At 45.0% G+C, this 16,083-nt stretch overlaps 1 protein-coding gene across 1 annotated transcript in view; it reads right to left on the bottom strand.

Annotated features, from left to right (window-relative positions):
* Window positions 1-4,782: 4,782 nt before the first annotated feature.
* LAMB4 (laminin subunit beta 4) overlaps window positions 4,783-16,083 on the bottom strand; it is a 44,124-nt gene continuing 32,823 nt past the window's right edge. Inside the window, 8 exon segments of the mRNA XM_030016438.2 lie at window positions 4,783-4,925; window positions 6,324-6,477; window positions 7,493-7,669; window positions 7,919-8,057; window positions 8,692-8,899; window positions 10,719-10,863; window positions 12,441-12,653; window positions 13,558-13,763. Coding sequence (XP_029872298.1) covers window positions 4,786-4,925; window positions 6,324-6,477; window positions 7,493-7,669; window positions 7,919-8,057; window positions 8,692-8,899; window positions 10,719-10,863; window positions 12,441-12,653; window positions 13,558-13,763 — 1,382 coding nt within the window. The 3' untranslated portion in view covers window positions 4,783-4,785.

Genomic DNA, 16,083 nt, shown 5'->3' on the forward strand with positions numbered 1-16,083 from the left:
CCTCCTCCTCCTCCGCCCCGCCGCCCCCGCGGGGCCGGGCCGGGCCGCCCCACACGGCCCCTCCCTCGCCGGCCCCCCGCCCGGGGGCTGCCCGGCCCCGCCGCAGGGCCAGGCCCGGGGGAGGGAGCGCAGAAAAGCGGCTGCCGTCGAGGAGGGGTAGCCCAGCCGGGGTGGGAGGCTGGGGCAGGGCGGCCCGGCGGCGGGCCGGGGAGGGGGACGCCCGCCCCGCGGCAACGGGGGAGCCCCGAGGGGAGAGCGGGGAAACTCCAGCTCCCCCCGCCCCCGCCGGTTGCGCTCTCCCTGCTGCTCTCCAGCTTTGGGAGCAGCAGTCGGGCGGGGGGATCACCGATGGGGCGACCCCTCTCCCTGCCCCAGTTTGTGGGAAAACAGCGCGGGAATGGGGGTTTTGACCCAATCCTGCCTTCTGCCGGGGGTGCTGGTGGGGCTGGGCGCCTGGGAGGGATGGAGCGATTGATGGATGGTGGATGCCCAGCCTGGGCGGCATGGAGGGATGCATGGAGTTTACCTGTGCGGCAAGGCCCAAAACCCGGCGAAGGGCCAGGGCGCTGGCAACCGCCGCGCGTGATGCTCAACGGCCCCGAATCCCCTGGTGCTGTGGTGCCGACCCAGGTGGCTGAGGAGTGCCATTCCTGGGGATGGCGGCCATGCTGCCGTGCGCAGCTGGGTCTGGCCCTGGCGTGGGCAGAGAGGCCCGTTGAGCCTGGGCGGCCGCTGCCAGGCTGTTTCTCGTTAGCTGGGAGGGAGCATGCGGCGCAGCTGCCTTCCCAGAGGCGCTGGGGCAGCTGTGAGGGGTGAATGGATGTGCTGGAGCTGCCCCCGCGCTCCCGGCCTCCCGCTTTGGTTCCCTGGGCTCTGCCGGGGACACGGGGGCTTCGTCAGCTGGCGGCAGTGTCCCCGCAGCACCCAGGGGAAAGGCTTACTGGGAAATAGACGCCGAGGAGCGGGTATGAAGGATAGGCAGCTGGGACACATGCCTGGGTTTATATACCCGAGTTTTGCTGGCACACGTGTAACACGTAAACTTGTGTAAATCTTCACCAGGTACCGGTGTCTCTCAAGAACACTTTGCCCTCGCTATTTGCAGTGCCAGAGTGGAAACACTGCGGTCTGTCTGTCCCAGCAAACCCTGCCGAGGTAGGTAAATATGTTCATTCTCATTTTACAGATGGATAAGCAGAAACAGAGAGATACCAAGTGACTTGCCCTAAAGGTTAAACACCAGGTCTGAAACATAACCTAGGACTCTCAGCTGAAGAACTCGTGGGGCTGTTTCATTAAAGATATCCAGGAAATTAAACCATTTTAAGCTGACAGAGCAGGTATTGTAATTCTAAACCTCTTCTGCAATGTGGTCTTCTAAATTCACAAAACTAATTCAGTTTCACAATCCTGTCATGTAAATCACAGCATGGCTTTGTTTTTAAGCTTAAGTACAACAAACATTTTAGTCCCACTAACAGAAAATGTTTTACTCCACTGCGGTTAGAAACTCTTCCGGTCCATGGCAGATGGGCAGCAGCATCGCTCCATGTGTGACTGTGCGGGGACAGAGTGTTTCATTGCCACTGGATTTTTTTCTGTCTCATATTTTTTCAATTTTTATTGACGTTTTCTCCTCCTTTTTTTTCTGTTTCATAGTGTTGTAGAAGTTCTATCCTTCCCTAAACCTAAAATGGGCTAAAGTTGCCCTCCGCAGCTCCTTGCCGCTGTGGTTGGGCTCCTTCGTGCCTTGCTGCAGACAGCGTGACAATGCGCTGCGTTCTAGCCTGGGGGTGACCCTGCTGCATTGCGTCAGGGATCGAGTTGGAGTTGCAGCCACGGACCAGGGTGGCCACCGTCACCCGTAACCGTGGTCGCCTTTCAGAGGTAGCCAAAAACACCAGCATTCACTCTGTGGGTAATTAGGTGCAGTGAACTTGTTTGTGTCCGTCCCTCTCCGCAGTGCTCGTGAGCAATAGCAAGTGGGAGTATTTTAATTTGATTCTTCAAATGATAAAAATTCCATTTTGTGTCATGTCCTATCCTTGTGGTTGGTGAAGCAGCTTTACAGTGCTGGGGTGTCTGTGTTTGTGCTGGGTTGGAAGTCTTCTCAAAGAACCAAAGTTCAGAATTTGACCTCTGTGGGACCCACTTGATCACCTATTTTCTTATAACACTGCAGTGATTGAATGCCTAGCAAATACAGCTGATGAGATCATTTTTGATTAAATATATCTTTGATTATATGTGGGTTTGCTTAAGTGTTGATTGCATTTTGATTAATGTCATTGAAGTCAAAATGCTCTACAGCAAGATTGTGATGTCAGTATTCTTTTCAGGAAACAGTTTTCTGAAGCCACTTCTGCCCACAAGAGAGCAAGTCAGGGGGAACTAAAAATAGGTATTTTTGATGCAGATGCAGCATTTTCCCACAAATTAACTTTGCAAAAACACTTTAAAAGTTTTTGCGCCGCTTCCAATGGGGAATGCTGCACAGTTGTAAACCTCAGAAGCTGTCACAGGATGGATTTGGTGTTCTGTAGCTGCTGGTTCCATCTGGTCTGCTCGCTTTGTGTGTCTGAGCATGCTTGGAGGAAGGCAGGGGAGGTTAGACTCCATGCCGACTTTCTTCTTCCTGTTTCCATTTTTCTTCCAGCAATTTCTGTGTCCCCCCATGGATACATCTCCCCTCCAGGCCTGTTTAACTGCCTTGTGTTTACAGATTTCTCATCCTTGCAGCTTGTCAGAAGCCATATGGCAACTCTCACAGCTGACAGTGGATTTTAGGAGGAAGTTCTCTTTCAACTTTCTGCTTGTGAATTCAGATTTTTAAAGCCATGAATGAAATAGTTTTGGTTTATATGCAATTGGGAATTTCTGTCTAAGTGCTTCAGTTTGCCTGTTTCAGGTACAGTGCAGCAGGGCTGCATTGAAACCTGCAGGAAACCCTTCATTACCTGGAGACCCGCGTGTGAGCAGTGTGGTGAGTTGTGTGCTCTGAGTAAAACGGAGACGCTCCACTTCGTTATGGCAAAGTCAATCTAAATACAGTCGTCTGATTACAGCTTAGTAACTTACAAAGAAGCCTCACACTTCACAGATGATTTTTTAAAGTGCTAAAATTCAGAAAAAGCTAAACCGCAAATTACGTGCATACCTGCATTCAGGTGTCTTTGTTAGATTATATCAAAGTTATAATTTGATTCCATCATTTTCACAATAGAAGCTATTATATGGCAAATGCATGTTGCACATTGCCCTGGAGCACAGCTGGTTTGCATTAGAGGAGTATCTCTGAAATCTCATCTGTGCCAGCAATTCCCACCCAAGCCCCCCACCACATATAGGAATGCTACTTTAGCTCTCCTAAACACAGAGTGATAACCATGGAGAGTTTATCTCCATTGGATCAAAACAACGCTGGCTTTTAGATAAGGATTGTTTTGCTGTGCTGCTGCCATGAGGTGCTGCTGCCATAAGGACGGGTAAATGCTAAGAGCCCTACATTCCTGCAGAGCATTCCTCGCTTTACAGATGTGGTCTGGGCTCTGAAGCAGCTCTGGGATCCTCACCCCAGCTGAATGAAGTCCATGATGGATGCTTGGTATGGGACAGTCCAGCCAGGAATGACACAACTGGTTTTAACAGAGGAAAAGCCATTGTTAGTCTGTTCAGCATCCTGCAGGAGTATGTATACCAAGGGTGGGATTTTGAAACTGGGGAGTAGCTCCCTTCAGGCTTTTTAAAACCCTAGCCCTTCTGTAGCATTTGTTTAGCCCCAGTCTCCTTCTTTATACTTTATAAACTAAAATTTAGGACAATTCCTGTGTTCTTTATGGCTACAAGAAACTACTGAGTGAACCCTGACTTCTGTGAAGTGCTGCATGTGGGAGAAGACCTGGAGAAACTGTTTTTCAACATTTGTGGCCCTTTAGACTAACTGCTTAAACGTAAGAGCTGAAATTATTCTCCAGTTGTTGGTTGCATTAACGAAAAATGTGGGAAACCCCTTATAAGCATAAGAAAAATAGACATTGCAGGAGGGACATTGACAAAGAAATTATTTTGAAGTTGCTTTCGGCATTAAGCATCTGTGCACTGCCATCCAGTGGGCGCTAGGGAATTGGCTCCTGTCACCCACCTCCAATGGCCCAGCGCTGCAGGGAGGCACTGCCCATCGCTGTGCATTTTCAGTGAACATAGGGGGACCCCCACATGGTCAGGGGTTCCAAGTGCCCCCCCTGCTCTGTCTCAGTGAAGAGATGGGGATGGAGGAGTGACCGTACCCTGGGGACACCGCTGGTTGTCAGCAGGGATGGCTACAGAAGCCCGCAGCCCTTCATCTGCATTGCCCCATGCTGGTCTGTGTGGCCCTGTGTGGGGTCGTGGCACAGCCACAGGTTATTGAAGGGTTCAGCAGAAGACACAGGGTGCTGGGAGTCTGTCTTTGAGGCAGTTACCTGCAGGTCTCTGAGCAATCCTCCTTTTGCATTTCCAATCCCCTACAGCGAGAAGCCCTAGGCTGTGCACAGGAGTGTATTATAGAGCTCCCTCAAAGACTACATCCTGATTACTTAATCAGCTGGTTTATTAAAAGGTATTTCCTATTTCCATATAAGCTCAACTGGACAAAAAAACCAAGAGAAAATGACATTAGTCACTGTGCCAAAATACTACAGGCACCTTCAGATGTATTTAGAGAGGACAGCCCTCCGTGCTGGGAAGCTCAGGCAGTGGTAAGCACGGAGGCTTCAGTTGCATTTTACCTGGTGGTCTATTCAGACCCTAACTTTTGCATGTTGCATACTTGCTTTCCTGCTCCGCGATTTCATTTTTAATGGCTATCACTTGTTCCTCTAGTTGCCTCAGTTGCTCTGCCTTTTCTTGTTTGGTTTGATTCAGGTCCTGAAGCTTCTTCTCCAAATCTGGAAGAGTAGAGAGATGCAATGATGCTCATATTTGTTGTGTAAGTAAAATCCAGGGATTAACAGCATTTCTTTTCCCAGCAGTTTTAGAGGCAATAAGCCCATTTCAAATGGAGAATGTTATATATGCAACTGGAGGAAAAAGTCTGGCTTCCGGATGGCAAGAGAAACATGACAGCCTTAAAGAAATTAATTTCTCATCGTGTGCTTTTGTCCATCAGCTAGCATGGGGCAGGACATGGAGCTCTTAAAGGAGCTGGTTTAAATGGAAACACTCAGAGAAACTGTGTGTCCACCAATGTGTGTAAAGCCTAGACAATTTGGATGTAATGGGCTTAGGTCTCCCTTATTTACAGGAGTGTTTTCTGCTGGTCCCTGTGAAGCTACACCAATGTAAATATATTGGTAACGAGTCAAAACCACATTATTCACTGCCTGTTTCCAACGCACTTATCATCTGGGCATTTGGAGTGACTGGGATGCTCTTAATGCTTCTCCTTAAGGTATATGCTCAAAATCTTTATTCGGATCCTGTCCTGAAGAATTTGCTACTGGGATGAAGTTTCTGCTTCAGTTTTGCTGATGTTACATGGTATTTTCGGACGTTGAGCCTGGCAGGATCCTAGGCCCAAGGATTCCCAGTGGGAATGCCCAGACCTTCACTACAAGCAGAATTAGGTTCCATGTGTGTAATTGCATGAGATGTGCTCTTTGTTTTTGGCCACCCTCTAAACACACCCGAGGGGCTGTGTGAGGACTGGTGCCGATACGGCTGCCGCAGCCCTGGTCTCCGCTGCCCATGACCCCTCTGTCTCATGGCCACAGTCCCGCAGGACCAGGGCATGTCGGCTTCAGTCTCCACAAGCCAGTATTTGCGCCTGGTTTGTTCTGCCATTGCTCAGAGATAATGTCTGAAGGGGAACAAGTATGGACTGATGGAAAACAGCTACCCTGCAGCTCTGTAACACAAGCCATCACTCGGTAATGTAAGAAAAAACAGAGCACAGAGGGAAGATTTAAGGTCCAAATGCCCAAAGCAAGTGCACAAATCGAGGCTTCCAGCTAAATCTGCAGTGCAGTTTTATGCAGGTTTTGCGCTTGTCCTGTTTTTAAACTGTCTGAATCAAATCACTGCAAATCACAAACCACTGTCCCTATGTGGACACTTCTTAAACTCTGCTTATAGCAACCAATTTATGTCAGAAAAAGTACATAAGCCAAATCAATTCAGCTACTTTTAAACTGTTTGAGTAGCTTCAAGCAGGGATTTTCACCAGTAAAATTGTTTTAAACCTGATTTCAGGTTAACCTAGTCTGTTAGTGTCTGTGGGCAAGGACTTCAGTTTAATTCATGACTGTCACAATTTTCACCGCTCACTATGGAGGTAAGAACACCACCTGTTATTCTTTTAATTTTTTTTTCAGTCTCTTCAGCCAGTTTTTCTGCTGCTTCTTTCAGCTGCTTTACTTTTTCTAGTGTTACTTTTGGAGGTCCTTGGGCTTTTAGCTTTTCTTGAAGAATTGTGTACTTTCTTTTAATGTCAGCAAATTCCTGTAACAAAATGCCATTACTTAGTTTAAGAGCATCTCATAATTAATCTGACATACCGAAGGAGATTTTTATACTTTTTTTGAATATCCTCTTTGAACCAAACTTTAAATCTCTCATTCTCTTAAATCTTAAAAAAAAAAAAAAATCCATAATGAGTGTACATCGAATAATGCTTTGCAAAACCTGATAGAAATCAATTAAAACGAACTGCCAGTGGAGCAATCTAAAGGGGTGGTGAGGATGTAAAGAAAATATGATTTAAGATTTTTAAAGCTTATGCTGTTTTTACTTCTTTTGATAGGGCTTTTCTGTAAATTTCATTTTGCCTTGAGGCTTAATTCAAATTTAACGAATTATCTGTAGCAACATTGGCGTTTTTACATTTTTGGCTGTAGTAATATTTACTGGCTAATCCATTCCCCACTGATGTAGGTTGCTGTTGAGGCTGCAGTTTAGATTTCAACTGTGTTTCTTATAACCTGGAAGCTTGGTCATGTTGCAAGCTTGCGCGGTGGGTGCTTGGTTTCTCCTAGCAATTTAGCAAATTTCTAGCTGCATTCTCAAAAATTGGAGCTACTGAAAAGCATCCAGCCAACCAAAAACTACAAGTAACTCTCACAGCAATTTTCTCTGAAGGAGAATGGCATGGGATGAATGGCCAGGCTGCTTCCATCACTCACGTATTTTAATATCTGGTTTTGTGATTTGTTCTGTTGTGTTTACTGGTGCCCATGGTGACTATGAGACTTATACACAGTGCAAGGAAAAATGTCACAGAGTAGCCAGGGAAATGTGTATGTTTTCTTTCATTCAAGCAAACAGAAGTGTTATTTGCCAGAAGCCTTAAAATAAAAAAGAAATTATTCGTAACCTGCGACATTTTACACTGCATGGCATAAGAAAAACATTAACAGTTTTGAGGAGAGCAGGGTAACACAATTACACTTCTGAATCAAAAATACTTGTAAACATGGAGGGAATCTTTTTTCCCTTAACACGTGACAGAAGGGCTTACATTATCAATATTCTGGGCTCGCTTGTGTGCTGCTTCTGCCCGTGCTCTTGCCTTTGTAGCTTGATTCTTGTTCATCAGCATTTTTGCCTGCAATGTGGCAATTTCGTCTTCCATCTCGGACTGTTTTGCTGACAAGTCATTTAGTTTGTCATTTGTCTTGTTCATTTGGTTCTCAGCCTAAAACAGAGCAATTGAAAGCTGTGGTTTCTTATGCAACGTCCATCCAGCTTGCAGAGCATGGTAATCAGGGAGATTAATGTCAACTGATTAAGGAGAAGAGACCCTTAAACATTATGGAATCGGTGTCATATCTGCACCACATTCTGGTTTTATTTATTTAAGTTCACATTAAAGAAACTTCGAGATGAAGTATCTTTTTTCTAAAATGTATGTAGTAAATAAATGGAAAGATTTACAGCAAGATACCTGTGAGATTTGTGTTCTGATGCCTCGTATCTCTTCATTTAACTTTATGAAGGTGTTTTTGGAGTGTCCTTGGGACTTCACAACATTTTTTAGTTTATTATTGATTTCATCCACAGGTGGAAGAGCTCTAGCTGCTTTGCTGTAGTGGAAAAATAGAAGTGTGTGTAGTATCATGGCGTGGAGAGCAAAGCAAGAAGACATTTCAAATGCACCCATGCTCACATGCAGAAATACTCCCTCAAATCCAACAACAACCGTTAAAATTGTGGTTCATAAGTTGGCAAAGCAAAGCCTCAGTAAGGGACTTTGTGTGGGAGCACATAAGCTGCTGTATTAAAGGTGAGGCTGGATGCTGCAGGCTGCCTGGTGGTGCACTGCTAGTAAGGAAGATGCACGGGTGAACGTATTTTCTCCCTCCCCAATTCTTGTTGGTTCTGTCTCGCCCATATTTAAACCTCCCAGTGAACCAGATGTAATGCTCCACTAGGTCCAATGTGGAAGTAAGTAGCTGTTTTGGCCTCTGTGACTCAGCAGGCAGGGGAGCCAAGCGCTGGCGGGAGCTGCCTCCTTGCAGCACGTCAGCTCCTGCAGCCTGAGTGGCCATGGCTCGTTCCTGCTGAAGAGGCCCTGTGGAAATGGCAAGCTGAAATCTGCCGTCAGCTGAACTTTCCCTCCAGTGTTACTAAGATACTGCCTGAGGTATGGAGCAGTCCTACCGTGCACAGTGCCACCCCAGCTGGAGTGGCACATCAGTAGGAGAATACCCTACTCACTCAGCTTCTTGTGCCTCCACCAGCAGTGTCCGAGCTTCCTCCCTTTTTCTGTTTCTCTTGCTTGCATTCAGTTTGTACTTCTCACAGTGGTTCATAATGCTCCCGATTTTGCCAAGCATGCCCATGAGCTCTCGTGGAGTCATGGGAAGGTTTATTTGCAGAACATAGTTTGCCACCTTCTCAATGTCTTCTGGAGGCGCGCTCTCATCTGCAACAGAAATGGAACTGAGGGCATCCTGAAGCGGCTCTTTCCTCCCAGTGAAATGTAAATTATCATTACGGCTGCGTACCCTTTGAGTTATGTGGGAGAATAAAGCCGACAGGCACAGCAAGGGGGTAAGAGAATTATCTCCAACATTTTGTAATTTAATATTATGCTTCCAGGTACTGCTGTTAATGTTGTCAGAACTGGCTAAAATGAGGATTTGAACCCACTTTGAACTGGGTTATTAAAATTCTGATGTAGAACTGAGCCTGCAGAAGGTTTTAAATCGGTGCACAGCACAGCTAGATGTGTCAGAGCCCATTTCTCCCTTAGCCCCCAGATCAAAGAGGTGCTGGAGAGACTAGGGTGTGAATGGAGCTTTCCAAGCCGGCTGGTGGGTGTAATCCCTTCCCTGGAGTCGCCACAATATTGAGAAAGTGGTTCCTTCACTAGTTAATGAGAAAGGCTGACCTAAAGAAGGAACTTGGGTCAGACTCAGATAGGATGGGAATTTACAGTAGAAAAAATGTATTTTGACAACCCCCCTTACAAATAAGCTCGTCCTAGTTCTTTGCTAAGAGGCACAGGCACACAGAGTTAAGAGTAGTCAATGCCTTGTGAAGTCTCATCATCACTTCTGTTTTCTGCTCACTTCCCTTTATAGACAAGACCTTGGGGGATAAAACAGTTGAAACATATTAGATGTTTGTGCTAATGCTCCGAAGTAACTCACCAAGAATTAAATAGAAGACGTTTACTGTGCAAACAGTAGTGCATTCCTGAGAGCTATTTTCTGTAGAAATACATTCATCTAAAATTACCATTCACATCAATGTAGAGTACAGCAGATTTAATGTAACTGTACTCATCTCAGCTGTTACTGTTCTTAAACTTCAATTTACAAAGCAAAAATTAATGAAAAAAGGCTTTTATAATTGTTAGTAAATGCCATATGTCTACTAAGAAACAAAAGAAGAGTCAAAGGTGGAATTTTCAATTGCTATCAAACAAAGATATGAGAATTGTGAGGACTTAAATGGAGTTTTTCTTCCAATTCAATAAAATAACTTAAATGTTCCCAAACAAAGGAAGTCCTCTGTCCTATGCCCTTGTTCCCATTTGGATGTAGAGGTATGAATGCCAAAGGACTGCCAACATGCAATGCTTAGAAACTTATGAGATCAGCTACATTCAAGAGATTAAACAATCCTACCACATCTGAACTCTGGTAAAAAAAATCTTAGGATGCATTTCTTACAGCATTTTTCTGCAATCGCAAGGGTGGAAAATGTTTTAGGGTATATATGGTTGGTTTGTTATTTTTTATGAGAGCTGTGAAGTTCTACCAGAATCCTTTGATTCCTCGAGTTACAGCTTTACGGAGATGATGGAGTGGTATGTGTCCTAATTCCCACGCTCCCTACGGAGAGCCTCTATTTATGGGCCTGGAAGAAGGGGGTGGAATAACAATTTGAGGATGCATTGGACATGCCTGGTCATTATATATTGTATGAAATTATTTTACTAGTCCTTTACTCAGATAAACCAGGAACTGACAGAATTACTTGCATGCTTCAAATTAAGCACATTAATAAAAGATGACAATCAGAACATAACAGATCTATTAGAAAATTAATACAAAGTACTGTCAGCTGGGAGAAAGAAACACTAGAAAAAAAGGGATTGAAAAAGACTGCACAGATCAAGAGATAGACAAGAAATTTCATGTGTATACAACTAGATCATTTTCTGGCTGTCTATTATGCTATATTATATTGGAATATATATTAAAAATGAGTCAAAAAGAACTTTGCGTATTTACCTAACAAGAAGTCTTTCACTTTTCGGATGAACTCCTTAGTGATCTCTCCGTCAACTTCAATTTGATTCTTAGCTCTCGCCAGTTGCCCATTAAATTGTAAGCCTTTCAACTTACTGTCTTCTGCCATTTTTCTAATGCTTTCAACCTGGAAATATTATTAGAAATAGCAGTGCCATTTTCTGGAGGTTATCTATCATTGCTTGGCAAAGTTGAGCTCTGACACAAAAATAATTTTGATCCAAGCCTCAGCTGGAATCACTTGATGTGGCTTTGAAAAGTAGTAGGAGACCCCTTTGGGGAACTCTAGAAGTTGCTACATCATGGCCTTCATCTAGCCTCAGAAAAAGCCTAAATCAAGCATTTTTTTCTCTCTGCAACCACTGCTAAACCACAGCCCCTTCTGTTTCTAAAAGAAGGTGCTGACTGTTATTTTCTATTGCAGTACTGCAGCACGTCAGTGATCAGATTCAGTAGAGAAAAGGCACATAATTTCATATGCCTTTTCATGTTGGACTGGCTGTTAAAAATACACTTTAGAGGACACAAATAAGGAAGGTAGAGTTTCAGGCTTGTCTTCAAAGTTACATTTTGCCATTAAATTAGTATTCTTGATAATTTAAATGAGATCTTTAGATTTGTCATTGAATTCCAACAGTATTTTGCTTTGCTGGGGGCTATGCTTTGCTTTAAGGAAATGCACAGGTACTGCCTCTCTGCAGTCCACGGAGGGAAGAGATTTGCTGTTTCCCCATGCAACAAGAAAAATGGTGATGCGTTTGCTTCCGAAACATCTCGAAGTACTTCACTCATCACAGAGCTGCCTGAGGCTTGTGAGTGCCAACAGCAATGTCCTGGCAGCCTGGTGCTCACCACCTCGGCAGATGCCTTCTGCTGCTGCCCCTCTGTGTCCTGGGGTTCCAGGCATGTGCCCCGATTGCTCATTTCTAAACCCGTTAGCTGTGATGCACTGTGTCGCGTGCATTTTAAAAAGAGGAAATCGATGCCCAGGCACCCTGCAGGGACAGGACAAAGCCACAGCAGAATGACATTTCTGTTGGAAAATGTGTTTTGCCTAGAACTGTAACAGGCATCATCTCTGATTGTTAATAAGAACAAACTGTCTTTACTGGTGTTTTGGGATTTGTCCGTTTTGTTTCCTTGGCACATGTTGTATTGGCCAGACTTTGCTTGAGTTATTTTTCACTGCTACTGTGCAGTACAGCCGACTACTTGATGCCCTTCTAAACATCACTGGGGGTAGAAAAGCTTTGTCTTGAAATTATTTGTAAAAATTATTTAACAACAAACATAAGAGTAATATGAAGTTGTATAAATAGAGCTTAACGCTATGCACAGCAGTAGTCCCATTGCAATAAGCATGGGCCATACTCAGGCTACTGACAGATGGTGCCATTTGAATCTTTCCCCATAAAAATATAGACAATACTAGCCTGATGCCACTAACTTTCATAGGCACAGGGTACCGTGACCCATGAGATCTTGGCAGCTATGCGGAAGAGGAAGACATAGCTAGAGCCACAGTCTCTTGGTGGGACTGGCACCTAATACTCCCATTACTGAACTGTGATAGGTCTATGATGTTGGGACAGGGTCCATCACTATGTGACTGGTCTTTGTCCAAGGAGCAGGTGAGTTTTTGTAGATTTGTGACCTCCCAAATCTCATCCTCCATCCATTTCACTGAACAAATGTAGGTTTGACATACAGCACCTGATTCTCAGGCTCCCGTAGCTGAGTAGTCAAGTTATTTAGCAACACAGCAGTCTCCTCAGCTTTTCTGAAGGCATCAGTGGAGAGAGGGAGAGCTCCGCTGCAGTTTGGGCCACCACACTGCCTGAGTCCGTGACTGTCCCGGCACAAAGCTCCCCCGCAGGCTGCTGTGATACAGGGCTGGTGTCCTGGCACACCACAGATCTGCAATAAGGAAGATGCTTATGTCAGGACTCCTCTGGGGGCCTGAGATACACTCCTGGGGGGAGGAAGATGTTTGACATCATATGAACATTGAACCTATGTTCAATGGTTGAACATTTTTCCCAAAGAGCTGGTGGTCTCGGTCTCTCCAAAGATGGATGTCGCTGTCAGTTATAGGTCCCCCTCCCCTGGCTTGAAGGATGCAAAGGCAGCCCATGGCTCTAAGCATCCTTGCAGGAGCCATTTGTTGGGCTCTGTGGGTTGCACTAAGACCTTGCTTCACTCCTCTATGGCAAAAGGGCTGAAACTGACCCCTAGCCATATCCAGCTCATGGGTCAATGGCTTGTTCTAACGGATCCAGATCACCTCTCACACAACATGGTACCATGTCTAGCCCTCCATATAGTTTGACACAGATGTTGAGGCTAAAGGCCTAGATGGATGATCTCTTCCAGATCTGGCAGGGCTGGCTGAAGGTACTATCAGGTATTCATTGCTGCCCTGCACAAGGACAGAAATCCCTTCCTCTCCCATGGGTGATGCAAAGGATATGTGAGCACTCCCCATCCACTCCAGGGCAAAGTTGCTCTGCTTAGATTAAGTTACTGATGGAGGAGGTTGGGGTTAATCTTTCTGAATTTACACTGATATCCTCTTGCGACTAGTGAGTGCTTAAACAGTTCCTTGTGCTGGGTCTGCCCTGGGAGCAATGGCTTCCAGAAGGGTGGTAGTAACCACAGCTGAAAAGTGCAGCTGTTTCTGACGTGACTGCATGTCTGTGCCAGGGAAGTGCCATTTTCCAGATTTAAAAATGCATGTAAGCACCCTTTTAGAATAAAACCTACCAACAGCATCAAAAAAGAGATTTTTGTTCAGCTCCCATTCAAAATTCACAGCACCTACCTTTTCATTCAAGTTTTGAACGTCAGGGATCTTGATCATCTTGAGCTGTTCCAGCACATTGCCTGCTTTGAAGGCCTGATGGCCCAACATAGCGAGTGCGTGGTTCCTGGTGTACTCTGAGTATCTTACAATAGGGATTGTCCCACTGGTCTTCTGTTCTGCCAGCAATGATACTTCAAAGTGTTTCCTAATGTTGCTGATGGTATCTGTAGCAACAGAAATAGGGTTTAGTACTGACTGTATTTGCATTGCATTTAATTCATATATTTACGTGAATTCTGGACAAATAGTGACAGGTGATTCCGTTTGTTGTCACTGGTGTTTGATTCGGGACAGCAGGGAGCGACAGGAGCTGTCATTTCCTCAGTCAAGCTTTTTAATCCTTTACTTAGCCAGTTGCCAAACAGGAATAGTTATTGATACTCATAAAACCTGCTAAAATAGATGCAAATACAGTGAAACCCATGTCATTCTTCAGAGTCCAAGGTGTATGAAAAGCCAATGGAAGATATAGAAGTATGAAGGGGATCCCGTTAATGACAAAAACTGCTATTGATCTGCCTTTATCAGTAGCTCATGCATTGCTGCTGTTGTTGATTTGATAAAGTTCCTGCCATTTATGCTGTTTTGCAGTTTAGGCAGGAGAACTGTTTCTGCCAGTTGTAAACCCTATGAAATGATCAGCTCTCTGTGAGTCAGGAAAGCATTTGTGCTGTCTGTTCAGCATAGCACCCAAAAGTTAAATGGTCTGCTGAACTGGGGCCAAAATTTAGATTACAAATGGGAATTTATGAGTTTTCTTTGGCTCTGGAAAATCCAATTTCAGGGTTGATGCATTAAAAAAAAAAAAAAGCATTTCCATGTAAAGCTTGTAGGCCAGGCAAAAAATACTTTCCAGCAAGAGTCTTTCTTGTTTGCTTAGCGTAAGCTTTCTCTTAAGCAGACTCAAAAGGGTTGGAGAATATTACAATTTTTGCAGATTAATAGACTAAGGAAAGGACTCAGGCCTTTTGCAAAACACATAATTTAAAGCTGCTGCTGTTGAGGCTTCCCAGGTCTCCAGAGAACCCAAAGTTGACCCCAGATCCCCAGGCAGAAGTACGTGCAATGAGCCAGAACTGATGTGTGGGCAGTGAAAAAGCATTAGAGGTCATTGATTAACATCCCTCTTTGTGCTGGTAACTGACTCAGTTACTAGTTGAAGTCAATGATAAGGCACTCATCAAGTCCTGCATGCTTTGAATCAGCCTCTAAAGTACTTGGCCTTGCTTGAAGTTGAACAATGTTTAGTTATCGTGTGAAACCAGGGCTATTTATTTTACCTTGTAGCTCTTGGAAACAATGTACAGTTTAAAGTTAGCTCCTAATACAAAATACCTGGCAAGAGGCTGCTGTAACTCCGTATCTAAGCCAGAGACTTCTTTCTCTGCAACAGTTCCATCACAGGAATATTTTACAGTGGTTCAGCTCTCCATTAAGTGGCCCAAATGCGTTTTTCGTGCTTGGTTTGTGATGGAGCTGTAGAGCTTCCAAGTTCCTTTACATTAAACACAGAGTCTTAGCACAGGCTTGATTTACAGCCCAGAAAGCTGTACTCACTGCATTACCATACCACAGTGGCTGCAAAGCCAGGGGCCAAGGCTGGAAAGCCATAATTTAATGAGATCTCATAAACTGCAAACATTGTTTTAAGGACACTTGTATCTTGTTTTTTCCGGTGATTTTAATTCATTATTAGATACTGACATTTCCAGGTCAGCTGGCTGTATGTGTGCCTGTGAGGAAGCCTCCAAGTCCTGATCCTTGGCAAAGAGAGGCAGGTGGGAGCCCATTCCCCACATGTGTCTAGAACACAAGTACCAAATGTGTCCCAGATGGTGTACGTGGCCATATCCTGCTCTACCCCAGCAAAAATGAGAGAGGAAAAAGCAGACAGAGCCATACCTAGGACGTGCTGCTGGTCCAGAAAGGAAGATGGGGTAAGGGAGCCAGGCTTTCTCCTGGGTATTGGAGAAGGTGGTTATCTTGAGGGAAATGTTATTTCTGTGCTGTTAGATGCTTGGTAGCAGGACCAATGAGTATTTGTGGCCCTGACCAGAAATTCAGCTTAAATTCTAGGTCTTCCCCTCCCCACACCCCCGTGTACTTTTTATAGGGCTGTTTATCCCTCTCCTGAGGCCAAAAGACGAAGCGGGTTTGGAACGTGACCAGAGAGCACCATGGATGCTTCAGCTGTGCATCCGCTGACCTCCCTGGGATTTATTGTTTCTTTGTCTTCCTGCCTTTCTCAGAGTCTGCACAAGACTCAGCTGAATTGGGAAGCGGAGCCTGGGAGAGCTGTGCTGACTGCTCGCGCAGGGACCTGAGCGGAAGAGCTGGCCCCGGGGGCACTGCCAAGTACAACAGGGCAGGGGAGCCCTAAATCTTAATTAATCCCTCTTTTCCCCTCTTCCTTTCCCTCAGCTTTGTATTCTGTTGACTTTTCCTTCTTTTTTTTCCATCTTCTCTAGGCCAATATTTTTCTCA

The sequence above is a fragment of the Aquila chrysaetos genome, chromosome 5 (assembly GCF_900496995.4).
Source record: "Aquila chrysaetos chrysaetos chromosome 5, bAquChr1.4, whole genome shotgun sequence".
Lineage (NCBI taxonomy): Eukaryota > Metazoa > Chordata > Aves > Accipitriformes > Accipitridae > Aquila > Aquila chrysaetos.